Consider the following 17,419-nt stretch of genomic DNA (forward strand, 5'->3'; position numbering starts at 1 on the left):
TAGAATTTCTGGCTTCGCCGACAAACCACTTGAGCACGACTCTTTTCCCTTATACTAGCCATGCAAAGATAGAGGAGAGATAGAGGACCACCACCACCATTCTATAGTAATTTTGTTGTCACCATCCATTTTTTTTCAATGGCGACTAAAATATTTTTGTCAGAATCTTACTTTTTGTCAGAATCGTCAGCTCATTGGGACAAATTTTTTAATTTTTTATTTGAATTTTTTATGTTTTTTTTTTTTTTGGTCAACTTTGATTTTTTATGTTTAGTGTTACAAAGTCAAGAACCACCAACTAATAAATAATATAGAAAAAAACAGCATATGGCTACAAAGAAACGTAATCAATCAAAAGCTACAAGGAAAGCCACATGAATATATTGAAAAATGAAACGAGGTCATACAAGTTTAGGTCCTATCTCATATCATATCCAAGAAAACAACTAATCTTGCAAACCCAATCCAAAACTCAACCACTTGAGCACGAATCTTTTCTCCCTTACTAGCCATTGGACTTGAGCTTATGCATTTAGGTGGTGTATTCAATTGGGATTTTAAAAGAATATTTTGAGATAAATAAGTCTTGTGATATTCAATTAAGACTTTTAAATGATCTAAACAAGTATTATGGTATTCCATTAAGACTATTAGGATTTTTAAACGAGAGTGGCCAAATATAGTGGTTAGTATTGGTGCATTTATGCATATTTAAGATAATATTAACCACTCGATTAATCTAGCGAATTTTAATTAGTCCATATCAATATAATTGTATTATACAGAAACTCCCGCATTGCACCTTATCACGTTTCCATCTTATTGCCTGAATGCCTATGCTTTCACGTTGGTTTGTTTGGATGAATTGATATTTTCTTCCAACAAAAAGAAAAAAAAAAAAAAAAAAAATCTCTTTGTTTTCTATTTTCTTAGTATTTAAGCAGAATCATATCCTATAACCATAAAATTGAGAAACAAAGAATATTTAAATGACTAGTTTTGTTGGTTGAATAGGTTTGATTTAATTTTTGACCCTGGGTTTGTCTTCATCTTTCTCTTGGGTTTGTTTTAATTTTTTCTTGAGTTTGATTTGATGTATTTTCTGTTTGTGATTATTTGTTTATATATATATATATATATATTTCTGCAATTTGATTATGAGTTTGATATTGCAAAAGCGTAGAAAAAGGGGATTTGATGGGGAAAGGAGGAAGATATGGCGTGGCCCGTGGGTTTGTTTAATTGCTGCTAAAGGAAAAAAATATAGCGGCAGACAACAGGAAGCATAAGTGATTGGGTTATCTTTGGAATTAAATATTGCAAACACAGAAAGTAGAAGAAGAGCAAAAGTGCAGGTCGCGATGGGAGGGGAGATTGAGATGGAGAAGTTACAATGATAAGGTGCAAAGCGGGAGTTTCTGTCTAATACAATTATTTTGATGTGAACTAATTAAAATCCGTTAGATTAATCAAGTGGTTAAAATTTACCTAAATGTGTATAAATGTACCAATGCAAAATGTAGAGACACGAAATCCCTAGCTAGCCATGCAATGATAGAGAAAGATAGAGGATAGTCATCATTTTCGCCTGTTTGGTTCATGGAATGAATTTGAGGAAAAATCATTTTCCATGTCATTCCTCAAGGAATGGGAATGGAAGATTCCTTTCCCACGTTTGGTAATGCTGGGAAAGTAACCGGAAAATATCACTTTATTTCATTTTCCATGTTTGTTTTGAGTATGAATGGAAAACAAAATTTGTATAAATTTTCAATTATACCCATATTAAATATATAAAAAAAGAATGCATTTAATGATATATTGTAATTCTAAATTGTTAATGATGATAAAATGGTCATAAAAAATATGTATTTAATGTTAGCTCATTTTCCCAAACTTTCCCATGAGGAGGGAAAACAAAACCCAAGTTGGAAGGATGACTTCACTTTCCCTACTTTCCCATGAGCCATAACGATTTCATACTTAGACTTACTAAACATAGGAAAGCAATTGGTTTCCCATTCCCAAGTCTCATTTCTCATGAATCAAACGGGTTTATGCTTTAGGAATAGGACCACCACCATTTTATAGTTTTTTGTCACCTTCCATTTTTTGAATAGCTAAAATATTTTTGTCAGAATCTTAGGGCCCGTTTGGTACTCTACTCAAAAAAATGAACTCAAAAATCATAATTTGTTTTGGTTTTTTATTTTATTTTTAAAATGTGCATTTTTAAATACTAATTTTAGGATCTAAAAACTTTTTTAGTATTGAACTCCAAACTATTTTTTAGATCCAAACAAAATTGAACTTAAAATATAAAAATCAGAAACCTAATTCCTAAAATATTTTTGTGATAATATTTTAGTTTTCTTTGGTATATCAATATTAAATAACATATTATTGCTAGTTTGTCACCGTCCATTTTTTTTCAATAGCTGCTAAAATATTTTTGTGAGAATCTTAGTTTTCTCTGGTATATCAATATTAAATTGAGAAAGAAAGTAGAACCAAGCTAAGCATTGGTTCATGAGCAAAACGAAATTATAGATAGAGTAAAGAGGGAAGGGAGTGCATATGCAGATCTTGCAACACATCTTTAATTAAGACCGGCAATAGCATACACTTAATTAATTAACACATTCTTATGGATATAAGATCTAGCTTTTTCTTAATAGCATTTGATTCACTAAATTGTTCAAGTTTGTGGATGAAGAACCTTGTGGACCAGTTGCTTCTTCTGCTAGCTTCTTCCACTCCATGGCCTTACTTTTCATTGTCTTACCCTTCTCTCCCTCCATTAACTCTCTAACAATCTTCTCCACTTCCTCTCTCTTGACATTCTTATCCATCTCCATGCCACTGCCCCATTGATTGCAAGTACACCAGCTGTTTGTTGGCTGGTCCGCGAAGAGTGGCCAACAGATCATAGGCACTCCGGCAGACAAACTCTCAATGGTTGAATTCCAGCCGCTGTGTGTCAAAAACCCTCCAACTGATGGGTGGTTAAGGACTTGCTCTTGTGCGCACCAATTTACTATTACACCTCTTCCCTTGGTTTCAGCCACAAACTCAGGTGGAAAAATCGCCGATTCGCCAACAACGAAATCAGGCCTAATTACCCACAAGAAGGGATAATTTGTATTTGCAAGTCCCCAGCCAAACTCAACAACAAGTTCAGGCGTCATGACCGCTAAACTGCCAAAATTCACATAAACAACCGAGTTTGGCTCTTTAGAATTTAGCCACTGGAGGCACTCAGTTTCTTCTTTCCATAGACTATAGCCAACAGACTTCAAAGGGTCTTCTGGTATCTGATTGACAAGTAGTAATTCAATAGGACCAATTGTATAAATAGGTGGGATAAGCATAGATGAGAGAGCATCCAGAATCTCTTGTTCCAATGCATCAAATGTAAGAAGAACAACAGCTGAAGCTTTATCTACTCTATCCATTGTTTCCACTGTGAGCTTAAAAAAGATGTTGTCCGGATTTGCAGTGTGAAACACTGTCGGAAGTTCCCGTAAATGGATACCTTTCATTCCTGGAATCCAATCAATCACCTTGTCCAAAAATCCATTTGTGAAATAGCTCTCATCTAAAAATTAAGCTTTGATCAGGCACACAAATCTTTTCTTTAGAAACAAGCAGTATATAGAATCATAAATGTAAACAAGAGCTTCAATTTTAGTTTCTTTCACCTTTGAGTGGTGCAAGTCCTTTCTCCACCAAAGCAGGATATTGTTTAGAGCCCATGAAGCCGCCTGCAGAAATAGTAAAGAACATTGCAATAGGAATTCCAAGTTCTTCGGCAGCTGTGATGGGGAACGGCATCAAACCATCCGAAACAATACAAGACACTGGAGGGTTGGTATTGCTGGAAGCTGCTCTGTCATTGAGTTCTTTTAGGAGGTTAAGAAACAGAGGCAAGAAGTTATTGCGCATTGAATTAAAAAGCAAAAAGATGTCCTGGGAAGTATCCTCATCTGAACTGACTGGAAGACCGTCTGGAAAGGTTTCGAATTGAAAATCAGGCAAGCCATCAAGGGAGTTGGGTCCAAGAGATTGAAGAAAGCGCTTGTGGTTGAACTCTGTGTTGACAAAGGTCACATGAAAACCTCTATGGTGGAAGAGTTTTGCTAACTTAAGCATGGCCTTGATATGGCTTTGAAGTGGAACTGGAAGACATACAACATGAGGCCTATCTCCTATTGCCATGGAACTCATCTTAGAAATAGATGAAGTGTATGCATGCGTTATTATTTATAACTCTTGCTTTTGTGTGGCTCTGTCATATGACAAAATATCAAGGCTGGACATGATAGTCCGGTTCGATCTTTTTGTTAAAGCAAGGCCATCCAACTAACCCAAAAAACGTGTCTCTAATTCTCTGTTTTCTACTAGTTAATGTTAGCTGACCTTTGGTTGATGAGTCCTAGGAAAAAGTCCATGGCACACACATTAACAATGGACTCTATACTATGAATGGAGCATCCCCGTGGTCAAAGTAATTAAGTTAGGCGAATTCTCTGAGCTATGTTAATAATTGTAAATCTTCAAACCTAAAACTGTTTGGCGGCCAGTCAATTATAGACTTTCTAGTGTTTGGTTTTGTTGTCGATGGAAAAAGAAAACGTGCTTCGATAATCTGTACAAACTTCAGTCATTCCAAAAGCAGGAAATCCACATGACTAGTTTTTATTGAGAAACGCAAAGAGGGCCAAACATAAAAGGTGAGCAGTTCCAGCAACAAGGTTGGCAAAACTGTTTCCAGCAGCAAGGGCTAGCCCTGGCAGGAGATGGGGCCCATGAACTTAGGCTAGCCCTCAGGCAAGATTTGTTAAAATATGAATATGGTTTGAATGTATTAGGTTGAGTTTTATTCTTCTCCATAAGAAGGTATATATAGGAGTTTACATGAGGATCTTACAAGGAATTAGACATAGTAAAGAATTAGGAAAGTATCTCCTAATTGTACAATGATTTATCACTTACATAAAAAATAGGAAAATAAATCCTTAATTAATCAAGGAAGTAAATCTCCTTGATTAATTAGGAGACTCACATCAACACTCCTCCTCAAGTTGGTGCATATATGTCACCAATGCCCAACTTGGTAAGAGAGTCATGAAATACTCTTCCACAAACAGCATTGGTTAAGATATTTGCCAGTTGATCTTCTAATTCACAATAATTCACAAACTCCGTGAGCCATTCTTCGATACTCTGCTTCTGCACTAGTCGAGAAACCGTATTTTGCTTTTTACTCCGCTAAGTGACTAGGTTACCTCCCACGAATGTAAAGTAACCTGAAGTAGAGCATCTATCTGTAATAGAATCAGCCCAATCAGCATCTGTGTATCAAACAACTTCAAGATCTCCATTTTTTGAGAACATTAATACTTTCCCAGAGGTTGACTTTAAGTATCTTAAGATCTGATCAACTGCATTCCTATGAGAAACACTGGGTGAATGCATAAACTGACTAACCACACTCACAACATATGCAATATCTAATCTTGGAGGACTTATGAAGAGTAGAACCTTTGGTGGTGGTGATATAAGAAGGAGTCCGGGTAGCCAGGTCAACAGGATTGACTGCATACTTCTATGAGTCTGCAATAAGATGGAGAATCATATGGGTTCCTGACATCGCAGCGGAAGTAAAATGTGATATGAGAAGGTGAGGAAGGTGATGTGAGAAATTTGATGTATGAATTTGATGTAGGAATTGGATTTAAGAGGTATGTGTCTAAGATTTGATAGTATGTGTTTAGGGATTTGGATAAGAGGACTTGAGGACTTTAGATTTTCAAGAAGGGGAGGAGAGCACTTAAATTTCAAGAAGAATGCAAACACAGGTCACAAGAAACCTGGCTCTGATACCATGCTAAAATATGAAAATGGTTTGAATGTATTAGGTTGAGTTTTATTCTTCTCCATAAGGATGTATATATAGGAGTTTACATGAGGGTCTTACAAGGAATTAGACATAGTAAAGAATTAGGAAAGTATCTCCTAATTGTACAATGATTTATCACTTATATAAAAAATAGGAAAGTAAATCTTAATTAATCAAGGAAGTAAATCTCCTTGATTAATTAGGAGACTCACGTCAACAAGATTTGCCTTAGTTCTAGCCCGAGTTTGCTGACATTAGCGATGACGTCAACAACAAATTTTTTTAAAAAAACATCTAAAAAAAATACAAAAAATTTCAGATTTTTTTTAAAAATAAATACTTAGTTGTAGTTTTCACTTCCCACACCAAAACTCTATACAAATTTTTCTCCTCATATCTCATGTGAATAGTTGTTGCTATGGCAATTGGTGGAAACACACGATTTTGAAGGGCAGCAACTATTCACGTGAATAGTTGCTGCCCTAGTCCCCCTCTTGTCATGACAAAGGGCAAATTGCTGGAAGTGCTCTAAAGAATATGTACAGCATGTGGACCAGTGGAATATGATCTAGCTTTTTCTTAATAGCATTAGGTTTACTAAATTGTCCAAGTTTGTAGATGAAGAACCATGTGGACCGGTGGCTTCTTCTGCCACCTTCTTGCACCCACGACCTTATCTTTCATTTTCTTACCCTGCGGTCAGACTTTCAGACACCCGTAAAGCCCATAATGTTGCTTGCTGCAAAAGTAAAGAAGAGTATGATAGGAATGCCAAGTTCTTCAGCCGGGGGGGATTGTGAATGGCATGTAATCATCTGAAACAATGCATGCAAGTCACTGGGGATCAATGTTAAAGGAAGTTGCAATTTCTTTGAGCTTTTTGAGGAGGCATTATATTTTTTCTGACGGAATTAAAAAGCAACGTGATATCTTTGGCGGTGTCTTCATCTGAACTAATTGGAAGGCCATCTGGGGTTGTTTCAAATCGAAAATTAGGCAAGCCATCAAGAGAATTGGGTCCGGGAGATTGAAGACAGTGCTTGTAGATGAACTCTGTTGACAGAGGTTATATGAAAACCTCTATGGTACAGGAGTTTTGCTAATTTCAGCATTGCCTTTATATGGCTTGGAAATGGAAGTTGAATACATCTTGCTATAACATTAACAACAAAAATTAATATTATTCTTACGAATAATCTCTATTTTTTTCTTAATAGCACTTGATTCACCAAATTGTCCATGTTTATGGATGAAGAACCATGTGGACCAGTGGCTTCTTCTGCTAGTTTCCTCCACTCCATGGCCTTAATTTTCATTTTCTTGCCCTTCTCCCCCTCCGTTAACTCTCTAACAAGCTTCTCCACTTCATCTCTCTTCACATTGTTATCAATCTCCAAGCCACTGCCCCATTCATTGCAAGTATAGTAACAATTGGTGTGTTGCTCGGCAAAGACTGGCCAACAGAGCATAGGCACACCCGCAGTTAGACTCTCAATGGTTGAATTCCAACCGCTGTGTGTCAAAAACCCTCCGACGGATGGGTGGTTCAGGACTTGCTCTTGTGGGCACCAACTTGCTATTAGACCTCTTTCTTTAGTTTCAAACTCAAACTCAGGTGGCAGAATTGCTGATTCACCAACAATCAAGTCCGGCCTAACTACCCATAAGAAGGGAAGCTTGCTATTTGCAAGTCCCCATCCAAACTCAACAAGTTGTTGTGGTGCCATGACCACTAAACTCCCAAAATTGACATAAACAACTGAGTTTGGTGCCTTGGAGTTTAGCCATTGGAGGCACTCAGTTTCTTCTTTCCATAGACTGTATCCCATAGGGTTCAAAGGGTCTTTTGGTAAATGATTGAGAAGTAATTGTAGAGGGCCTACTGCATAAACAGGTGGAGGCATAGATGAAAGAGCATCCAAAACATGTGGCTCCAACGCATCAAAAGTGTGAACAACAACTGCTGAAGCTTTATCAACACTATCCATTGCTTCCCTGGCAAAGTTAAACACAATGTCATCCGGATCTGTCGTTCGAAAGCAGCTTGGGAGATCCCTTAAACGGATACCCTGCATTCCTGGAACCCAATCTATTACCTTGTCCAAAAAGCCGTTTGTCAAATAGCTCTCATCTACAACAGAAGACCCAAGGAAAGAAAAGTTGCATCATTAATTTTTTTAAAAACAAGCAATATATAATCATACATGAAACAAAAATTGCTTCCCCATTTCTCTTTCACACCTTTGAGTGGCGCAAGTCCTTTCTCCACCAGAACAGAATATTGTTTAGAGCCCATGAAGCCGGCTGCAGCAATGGTAAAGAAGAGTACGACAGGGATTCCAAGCTCTCCGGCTGCTGTGATGGTGGATGTCATAAAACCATCTGAAACCATACATGTCACTGGAGGATTATTAATAATAATATTGTTGGCACTGGAAGATGCAGTGTCATTGAGTTTTCTGAGGAGGCTTCGAAATGGAGCCAATAAATTTTTTCTGATGGAATCAAGAAGCAAAGGGATGTCTTGGACAGTATTTCCATCATCATCGGTATCTGAACTTATTGGAAGGCCATCTGGGATTGATTCATATCGAAAATCAGGCAAGCCATCAAGGGAGTTGGGTCCAAGAGATTGAAGAAATCGCTTGTGGTTGAACTCTGTGTTGACAAAGGTTACATGGAAACCTTTGTGGTGGAGGAGCTTTGCAAATTTAAGCATTGCCTTTATATGGCTTTGAAATGGAAGCGGAGTACATACAACATGAGGCTTATTAACTACTGAAACTGAACTCATCTTAGATTGTGTGTATCAGTTGTAGCACAAATGCAATATATACATATAATTTTACAGGCCAACGTTTTTTAGTGTGTGTCTGTTATCTGCCGATGAGTCCAATAAACAATTGACGGTCGGCTTTGCTCTTTGTATTGTAGTTTCAGTAAAGGCCACATATTGAAAATATTCTCATATTAAAGGCGGCAGCTGTGAAAGGAAACAAAAACTACATCTCTAACAAAACCACTCAGTCTTACCAAGGAATTAAAGTTCTTTGGCACATTTGATTACAGTTTCTCTTCTTCCTCTCTACTCATTCATCAAATACTCAAGACTGTTCAGAAATAATTACTAAGGACCCTTCTATATAGAACTTAATCAGCATGTAATCCAGCAAGATTGTTCAGCTCATAGACATAAGTGTTTAACAGTATATAGATAAGAACTCATTAGGAATGCAATATTCGGAATTATTCATAAGCATATGCTGCTGCTAACAGAGACAACAGCCTCGCCATAGTGCATCTTGATCGATCTTGCTAGTTTATTTATTAGACACTAGATTGTGCGCAGTACATCCTGCTAGTTGTTTTTTAATAGCACTTGATTCACCAAATTGTCTAAGTTTGTGGATGAAGAACCATGTGGACCAGTGGCTTCTTCTGCTAGTTTCTTCCACTCCATGGCCTTATTTTTCATTTTCTTGCCCTTCTCACCCTCCATTAACTCTCGAACAAGCTTCTCCACTTCCTCTCTCTTGACATTCTTATCAATCTCCATGCCACAGCCCCATTCATTGCAAGTATACCAACAGTTTATTGGCTGGTCAGCAAAGAGTGGCCAACAAACCATAGGAACTCCTGCAGACAAACTTTCAATGGTTGAATTCCAACCGCTGTGTGTTAGAAACCCTCCAATGGATGGGTGGTTAAGCACTTGTTCTTGTGGGCACCAACTTGCTATGAGAGCTCTTTCCTTGGTCTCAGCAACAAACTCAGGTGGCAAAATTGCTGAGGCACCCACCACCAGATCAGGCCTAATTATCCACAAGAAGGGATTCTTGCTATTTGCAAGTCCCCACCCAAACTCCACAAGACATTCCGGTGTCATGACTGCTATACTGCCGAAGTTCACATAAACAACAGAATTTGGCGCCTTGTCGTTTAACCATTTGAAGCACTCAGTTTCTTCTTTCCATAAACTGTATCCCATAGGCTTCAAAGGGTACTCTTGTGGTATCTTATTGAGAAGTAATTGGAGAGGGCCAATGGCATAAACAGGTGGAAGCATGGATGAGAGAGCATCCAAAACATCTCTCTCCAATACATCAAAAGTATGAAGCATAACTGCTGAAGCTGTATGAGCTCTGTCCATTGCTTCAATGGTGAAGTTGAGGAAGATATCATTAGGATCATTTGTGGTTTCGAAAAAGCTTGGGAGATCCCTTAAACGGATACCCTTCATTGCTGGAATCCAATCTATTACCTTGTCTAGAAATCCATTTGTTAAGCAGCTCTCATCTACAACAACCAGGCAATTATAGAAAAAATTTCATTTGTTTAGAAAACAAGCATAAAGAATCATAAAATTAAACAACTGGCTCAATATATTCACCTTTTAGTGGCGCAAGTCCTTTTTCCACCAAAATGGGATATTGTTTAGAGCCCATGAAGGCACATGCAGCAATGGTAAATAACAGCGTGACAGGGAGTCTAAGTTCTTCAGCAGCTGTGATGGTGAACGTCATGAAACCATCAGAAACAATGCAAGTCACTGGAGGATTAACATTGCTGGAAGTTGTATCGTTGAGTTTCATGATGAGGTTACGAAATGGGGCCAAGCAATTTTTTCTGACAGAATCACAAAGAAGATAGGGGTCTTGGGCAGAATCTTCTGAATCTGGAAGGCCATCGGGAATAGTTTCAAACCGAAAATCAGGCAAGCCATCAAGGGAGTTGGTCCTAGAGATTTAAGAAAGCGCTTGTGGTTAAACTCTGTGTTAACGAAGGTGATATGAAAACCTTTGTGGTGGAGGAGTTTTGCTAATTTAAGCATTGCCTTAATGTGGGATTGAAATGGAAGGGGAATGCATACAGCATGAGGCTTATTATCAACTGAAATTGAACTCATCTTAGTTTTTGTTGGTCAGTGTATGAGTTTTGTGTTTGCAATTCACAGAAATGCATGCAGTAGAGTTTTATAGGCGATCAACAATTTTGTGTGGGATTGTTATATCACAAATTCACAATGGGTCCAATAAATAAAGGACGGTGGGGTTTGCTCTTTCTATTGTACTGTCATTAAAAGGTCCATACTGAGCTTAGAGATTATACGCATGTTGTGAAAAAAATTCTTAATGAAGGCGGCTTTTGTGAAAAATATGCTGAAAGAGTAACGAAAATTAGTACCGACAAAAATGCCGAAAAACTACATCTCTAACAAAAGACATGGGTAACATTACTCATCTTTGAACATATCAACCCATCAGTCTCACCAAGAATTTACAGCTCATTGATGCATGTGTTAGCATTCATTTATTAAAACATGTACGTGTATAATCTGTACGAGCAATTTCTATTGAGAAATGAAAATGATGGGCAAACAACATAGATCCTGAAGTTCTATTTACTTGTTCCACAAGTTTCTCAGAAAACTATTAACAGGCCTAATATGGTTGTGTTAATCCTGTTTTCAATATCTCATATCATATCGAGAAACAGCTAGTCTTGAAAAACTCAACACACAAACGTTAAACTCAAGAAATGGTTGTCTTTCAGTAGTACATTGCACATTAACCAGAAGGGCAGTCCCTCGCCCAGTGCCCTGGTTTGCCACACTTATAGCAAGAGCCCGGTGAAGCAGCAGACCGTGCTCCCAACTCAACTGGAGCATTATAGGAAGGAACTGCTGGGCAATCTCTTGCCCAATGCCCTTCCTTTCCACACTTAAAGCAGGAAGAACCAGTTCTTACACCAAAGCCATTGTTACTTGCCTCACTTGAAACCTTCCTTTCCACCTTGGCAGCACCGCCACCCAGAACACCAGCAGCTGCCCCGGTATGCTCATTGCACCACTTGAAGAAACCGCATCCCTAAACGAGCCAAAAAAAACAATAAGCCACTATCCAGTTCTATTACGATTCAAAGTCCAAACACGCAGTTTCTCTTAGACATTAATTCAAACACATGATAAATATACAATAAAGATTCCAAATTTGCAATGCATTCCTATCTAATTGGGCCAAAATCAATGAATTAGGCTCAACAAGTTAAAGGGTACCTCGTTTGCAGGACAACGATAGAATTGGCTGCCGATGTTTTTGCCAGTTTTGGCTGTTAAGATTAAGCACAGACCACCGCCACAGGGACATTCAAGAGAAGGAAATGAAGAATCAGATGCAGCATAACTATGGGTCCTAGTAGCGGTACCACTACCCATACCAGTACTAGCCATTACATTAGGCCCAGAAGCATTGTCACACCACTCAAAGAAACCGCATCCCCCATTTTCCTGTCAAAATTCAAGCAAACAAAACCAATAACCATGGCATCCATTTCTCTCTAAACCTAAAAAGAAAAAAAAATTAGAAATGGGTTTGTGATTTGTGAACCTGTCTAAGAGGGCATTTGTAAAACTTTCGACCTCGATTTTTCTCAGTATTTGCAGTGAGCACCATGCAGGCGCCAAATCCACAGGGACAGCTCTTCTCCGGAACCGAAATCGAAGACGAAGAGTCCCCGCCGCCGGAATTACCATAATACCCTCCACCGCTTCCTCCTCCTCCTCCTCCTCCTCCTCCACCGGCGACATCACAATCGCGGGCCCAGTGTCCCGGTTTTCCGCACTTGAAGCACGAACCACCGCCAGCAGAAATGCCGTCGTTTCCGGTCTGGCCGACATTGACTCTCCCCGTCGAAAATCCTCCGCGTGGAGGCTCGGGGGCTGCTCTTTGGCTTCCTTTGAGAGCCGCGGTGTAAATACCGCCATCTTCGCCGTCCGAGCCTTCTTTGTGATTCGCGCGGGAATGGAAAGAAACGGCGGCGTTTGGAGAGGGTGCGATGCTGATACGCCGACGCTTGCTGGCGAGGGCCTGGGCCTCAGCCGCCGCCACCTGAGAAAGGAAGTCGTCGTCTTCGATCTCGATGACCAAATTCTTTGCTGCAGTCTTCATCTCTCTCTCAGTCTCAGTCTCGGTCTCTCTGAATCACTCGGCTCACACCAGTGAGACAATATGAGGAGGCATTTCGATTTTCTATTTGGTTTTCGTTAAATTTTTTTATTTTGGCCCCCATTTTCCCTCTCTCTCACTTTCCCGGCTTTTTTTTTTCCCCCTTTTGACCAAGTTAGTGCTATTAGCAAATTTAACCATTTCAAAATAGGTCAATTCTATTTCGACCCAACCCCAGGTCAATTCTATTTCGACCCAACCCCAAAATTTTCCCCCCAAAATTTCCCATTTTACCATTCAACGGCATTGTAAAAATTAAAACCTGGAAAATCGACAACCTGTACCTGATGTCGGCCCCTCCATGCAACCTGGCACGACCCCATCCCCTTCCTCTTTATGTTTCTGCAAACTCCTCAGTCGGACTGACATATAGACTGTCAGGGCCGTTAGTCCAATTGAGGAGTTTGCAAAGAAAGAGAGAGAAGAGGGGTCAATGAGAGAGGGCCAGTCACACAATTTTCTTTTTTAGTTATAGTAAAAGGATCGAACTCTTGACTTATTTTGATACTAATTCAACCTATCCATCATCCTTCACCAGTTTGGGCAAATTAAGGATGTAAAATGGTAAAATTGACATTTGATCATTCGAATATGTTCAATCAGCATTTTTGTTTGATTAAAAAGAAAAAGAAGAAAAAAAGCCCATTTTATCTTTCCGGAAAAAAAGAAGGAAAAAAAAAGCTAGCCTACTTGTCTTACAAAAAGGAAATGCAAAGTAAATTTTTGTATAAATATATTAAAAATTGTACATTACCATTTTATAGCATAAACAAAAATGGAAGTCAAGCTAGTGTATGTAATGTATCCCAACCCAAGCCAACTAGTTTATCAGACAGAAAAATTAGTACATGTTGCACGTTTATTTGTTAAATACATCTAGCTTAGCCTTAGCTTAGCTTTTCCTTAGAAGCACATGGTTCACTAAATTGTCCAAGTTTATGACTGAAGAACCTTGTGCACCAGTGGCCTCTTCTGCTAGTTTCTTCCACCCATCAGCCTTATTTCTCATTTTCTCATCCTTCTCTCCCTCAATCAACTCTCTAACAAGCTTCTCAACTTCATCTCTTTTCACATTGCTATCAATCTCCATCCCACAGCCCAGCTCATTGCAAGTATACCAACAATTTGTTAGCTGCTCCGAAACGAACGGCCAGCAGATCATAGGCACCCCTGCACTCAGGCTCTCGATTGTTGAGTTCCAACCGCTATGTGTCAAAAACCCTCCAACTGATGGGTGGTTGAGGACTTGCTCTTGTGGGCACCAGCTTGCTATTAGACCTCTTTCTTTTGTTTCATCCACAAACTCAGCTGGCAAAATAGCTGAGTCACCAACAACCAAATCAGGCCTAATTACCCACAAGAAAAAATGCTTGCTGTTTGCAAGTCCCCAACCAAACTCAACAAGTTGTTCTGGTGTCGTCACGACTACACTGCCAAAATTCACATAAACAACCGAGTTTGGGGCCTTGGTGTTCAGCCACAGGAGGCAGCCAGTTTCTTCTTTCCATAGACTGTATCCTACAGATTTCAGAGGGTCTTCTGGCAGCTGGTTGACGAGTAATTGGAGAGGGCCGATGGTGTAAACAAGGGGAAGCATAGATGAGAGAGCATCCAAAACTTCTCGCTCCAACGCATCAAAAGTACGTATAACAACTGCAGAAGCCTTGTTTGTCTTTTCAGTTGCTTCTATGCCAAAGTTAAGCACACTGCTTTTGGTATCTGTAGTTCAAACAAAGCTTGGAAGATCCCTTAGCCGGATGCTTTTTAGTCCAGGTATCCAATCTATGACTGTGTCTAGGTAGCCATTAGTTAGATATGTCTCATCTGCAAATTAACAATAAGGAAAGAAATGTTATAATGAGTTAGTTAAGTAATATGAATCAATTGAATCATAAACAGGGGAAATGATCTCTTGCTTGACTGTGAATCTGTGTACAACTGATCAAGTCGATTCTTCCTCGAAGGTATGGTACAAATTCACAGTCCGGCAATATAAGCATCTAACAAAAGAACATTTCCGAAGTGTTGGCATGAGTCAACGTTCCTATTAGGAATAGAATTTGTTCCTATTAGGAATAGAATTTCTATTTTATTGTAATTATCTAATTTGAGTAGAATTAGGAGATTTTGTACATATTTCCTATTTGTAACCACTCTGTATGTAGTATATATATTCCTCCTTGAGAGAAGAATAAACATATCAGTTTTAAACCCTAATTATTTTGAGTTGGTATCAGAGCGGGTTCCGATTCGTCTCTACAACATCAAAACCCTAATCCTAAAAATACCTATTTCCGCTGCACCTAACCTATACACTTAAGCATGTGTTGTCTTATATCTCTTACTGTTGGCGTCATCACCTAATCTTTTCCTGCGGCCGCTATCTATCACCATGTTAGATGTCACTGACTCTTCTTCTTCTACTCCTATTGTGATGGTTCATACCAAATCGTCCACCAACCTACCTATGGGATTCAAATTGAATGGATCCAACTATGAGATATGGGCTTCGATGATCGAACTCCATCCTACTACACAAGGCAAATTGGGTTACCTGACTGGCGACACGATGCCCCTGATTCCAAAGACCCGAAATTTGGGAAGTGGAAAATTGCTGATGCTGTTGTGAAAAGTTGGATGCTGCGAACTATGGAACCCAGTTTGTTGAATATGTTTCATACTATAACTACTGCTAAGGAAATTTGGGATGCTATTAATCAGATGTTTTATGATGGCTCTGACATATCCCATTCTATGAATCATGTGCCAAAGCTACCCGTCTCAAGCAAGAAAGTTGTCCTGTCTCTACCTATTTTGCCGAACTTAAGGCAATCTGGCTTGAATTGGACAAGAGACGTCATTTTCAGATAAAGTGCTGATGATATGAAGACTTTTTAGGCTGCTGTTATGGCAGATCGTGTGTATGATTTTTTGGCTAGCCTTAACGATACTTATGACAAGGTCCGAAGTGATATTCTACGGTGATAAAGTTCCAAGTATCAAAAATGTATTTTTTATGGTTCGTCGAGAAGCTCAACGCCAGATTACTATGCTTGAATCCGGCACCAAGATTGGGGAACTTGTTGTTGTGTTTGCTTCCAAAAACACCGCTTGGTTTTCAACAGACAGTGGTCCGCTCTTCTGCTTTCGCTGTTCGACTTCAGAGAAAAAGACAAACCGAGTGTGATCACAGTGGTGAAAAGAGACATACTATCGACACCTGCTGGGCATTACATGGGGTACCAGATTGGGAGAAGGAGCGAAGGCATTTCAAAAAGGAACAACTGAACAACAAAGCTCATATGGTTGTTGCCCCCACTTCTGTGGTGACATCATCACTAGGCACGACCACCTTACTGCTACTCCTCCTCCGACTTTGACCGCCATCTCAAGCACTCTAACACCTCCGCCTCCAGGTAACTTTGGCAAGGCTTTCCATGCCCATGATACCCGAGATACATGTTCGATTATTGATTTAGGAGCTAATGACCATATGACGTATAATTATGCTTTATTCTCTACTACTCTTCGCCTCATCGTGATCATGTTCTGATTGCATAATGATGTCGCCTCCCGTGGGGCTGGTTCTATACTCTTGACACGCTACCATTGGACAAAGTGTTACGGGTTCCATCTTTATCTAGTAATTTATTATCTGTACAGATCGCAAGTTACCGAGCAGCTTAAACTGCATTGTATTGATGTATCCGTGTTTTGTCTTACTACAGGATATCCAGACTCGGGAGATCTTTGGTCGTGGTACTAAAAAGGGGAGCTTTATTATGTGGATGATGTGGCAACTAGTTGGGTTCTTCGTGCTGGTAGCGCCGAAACTTCTTAGCATCACCGGATTTGGTTGCTACATTACCGATTTGGTCATGTCTCATTTGGATATTTACAGCATTTGTTTCCTGCATTATTTAGTGGTGTCAACGAGTCTGATTTCCAATGTTAGACTTGTATTTTAGCTAAGAGTCATCGGGTATCCTACCCTCCAAGTTGTAATAAACGACTTATGCCATTTGATTTAGTTCATTCTGATGTTTGGGGATCATCCCCAGTTTCTACAGCCTTGGGAGTTCGTTGGTTTGTGTTATTTGTGGATGACTGCACTCGTATGATGTGGTTATATGGGATGAAAAATAAAAGTTATGTGGTCGAAATTTTTCAGCGTTTCTATCAGATGATTCAGACTCAATTTATGCTCTCCATCAAGGTTTTTCGATCTGATAATGGTGGAGAATTTGTTAATTCGGCGTTATCTAATTTTTTTCACACTAAGGGTGTACTCCATAAGACTACTTGCCCTCAAACACCACAACAGAATGGGGTTGCTGAACGTAAAAATGGGCAAATCCTTGCAGCTGCCTGTGCTCTGCTTCTTGGTGCATCAATTCCAAAGCGGTTTTGGATGGATGATGTTACTTATGCACTATCTCTTGAATCGTCTACCTTCACGAGTTTTGAATTTCCAAACTCCTATGCAGGTACGACCCATCATGTCTCTGCTCTT

General features: G+C 39.3%; 3 protein-coding genes and 2 pseudogenes across 3 annotated transcripts; all 5 read right to left on the reverse strand.

Annotated features, from left to right (window-relative positions):
- Positions 1-2,505: 2,505 nt before the first annotated feature.
- On the reverse strand, positions 2,506-4,318 carry LOC103329095 (7-deoxyloganetin glucosyltransferase-like). The gene is made up of 2 exons (XM_008231522.2): positions 3,702-4,318; positions 2,506-3,598 (listed from the first exon to the last, which is right to left on the reverse strand). Exons 1-2 carry the CDS (start codon positions 4,225-4,227, stop codon positions 2,661-2,663), a joined length of 1,464 nt encoding a protein of 487 aa, XP_008229744.2. The 5' UTR covers positions 4,228-4,318; the 3' UTR covers positions 2,506-2,660.
- A 2,208-nt stretch (positions 4,319-6,526) lies between these two features.
- On the reverse strand, positions 6,527-8,696 carry LOC103329140 (7-deoxyloganetin glucosyltransferase-like). The gene is made up of 2 exons (XM_008231571.3): positions 8,144-8,696; positions 6,527-8,033 (listed from the first exon to the last, which is right to left on the reverse strand). Exons 1-2 carry the CDS (start codon positions 8,694-8,696, stop codon positions 7,102-7,104), a joined length of 1,485 nt encoding a protein of 494 aa, XP_008229793.3. The 3' UTR covers positions 6,527-7,101.
- Positions 8,697-9,236: 540 nt separating this feature from the next.
- On the reverse strand, positions 9,237-10,916 carry LOC103329139 (7-deoxyloganetin glucosyltransferase pseudogene; annotated as a pseudogene).
- A 313-nt stretch (positions 10,917-11,229) lies between these two features.
- LOC103329092 (uncharacterized) lies at positions 11,230-12,978 on the reverse strand. Its single transcript, XM_008231520.2, has 3 exons — positions 12,289-12,978; positions 11,958-12,188; positions 11,230-11,769 (listed from the first exon to the last, which is right to left on the reverse strand). Exons 1-3 carry the CDS (start codon positions 12,847-12,849, stop codon positions 11,470-11,472), a joined length of 1,092 nt encoding a protein of 363 aa, XP_008229742.2. The 5' UTR covers positions 12,850-12,978; the 3' UTR covers positions 11,230-11,469.
- Positions 12,979-13,798: 820 nt separating this feature from the next.
- Positions 13,799-15,300, reverse strand: LOC103329137 (7-deoxyloganetin glucosyltransferase pseudogene; annotated as a pseudogene).
- Positions 15,301-17,419: the final 2,119 nt, after the last annotated feature.

This window comes from Prunus mume, linkage group LG4 (assembly GCF_029339155.1).
Source record: "Prunus mume cultivar Tortuosa linkage group LG4, ASM2933915v1, whole genome shotgun sequence".
Classification (NCBI taxonomy): Eukaryota; Viridiplantae; Streptophyta; class Magnoliopsida; order Rosales; family Rosaceae; genus Prunus; species Prunus mume.

Bases quoted from the DNA above. Each gene is read 5' to 3' on its own strand.
- LOC103329095 (XM_008231522.2), bottom strand. From the start codon at position 4,227: ATGAGTTCCATGGCAATAGGAGATAGGCCTCATGTTGTATGTCTTCCA. The intron at 3,599-3,701 runs GTGAAAGAAACT...CTTAATTTTTAG, and splicing joins AGGACTTGCACCACTCAAAG to ATGAGAGCTATTTCACAAAT.
- LOC103329140 (XM_008231571.3), bottom strand. From the start codon at position 8,696: ATGAGTTCAGTTTCAGTAGTTAATAAGCCTCATGTTGTATGTACTCCG. The intron at 8,034-8,143 runs GTGTGAAAGAGA...CTTCTGTTGTAG, and splicing joins AGGACTTGCGCCACTCAAAG to ATGAGAGCTATTTGACAAAC.
- LOC103329092 (XM_008231520.2), bottom strand. From the start codon at position 12,849: ATGAAGACTGCAGCAAAGAATTTGGTCATCGAGATCGAAGACGACGAC. The intron at 12,189-12,288 runs GTTCACAAATCA...GAATTTTGACAG, and splicing joins ACAAATGCCCTCTTAGACAG to GAAAATGGGGGATGCGGTTT. The intron at 11,770-11,957 runs GTACCCTTTAAC...TGGCTCGTTTAG, and splicing joins ATCGTTGTCCTGCAAACGAG to GGATGCGGTTTCTTCAAGTG.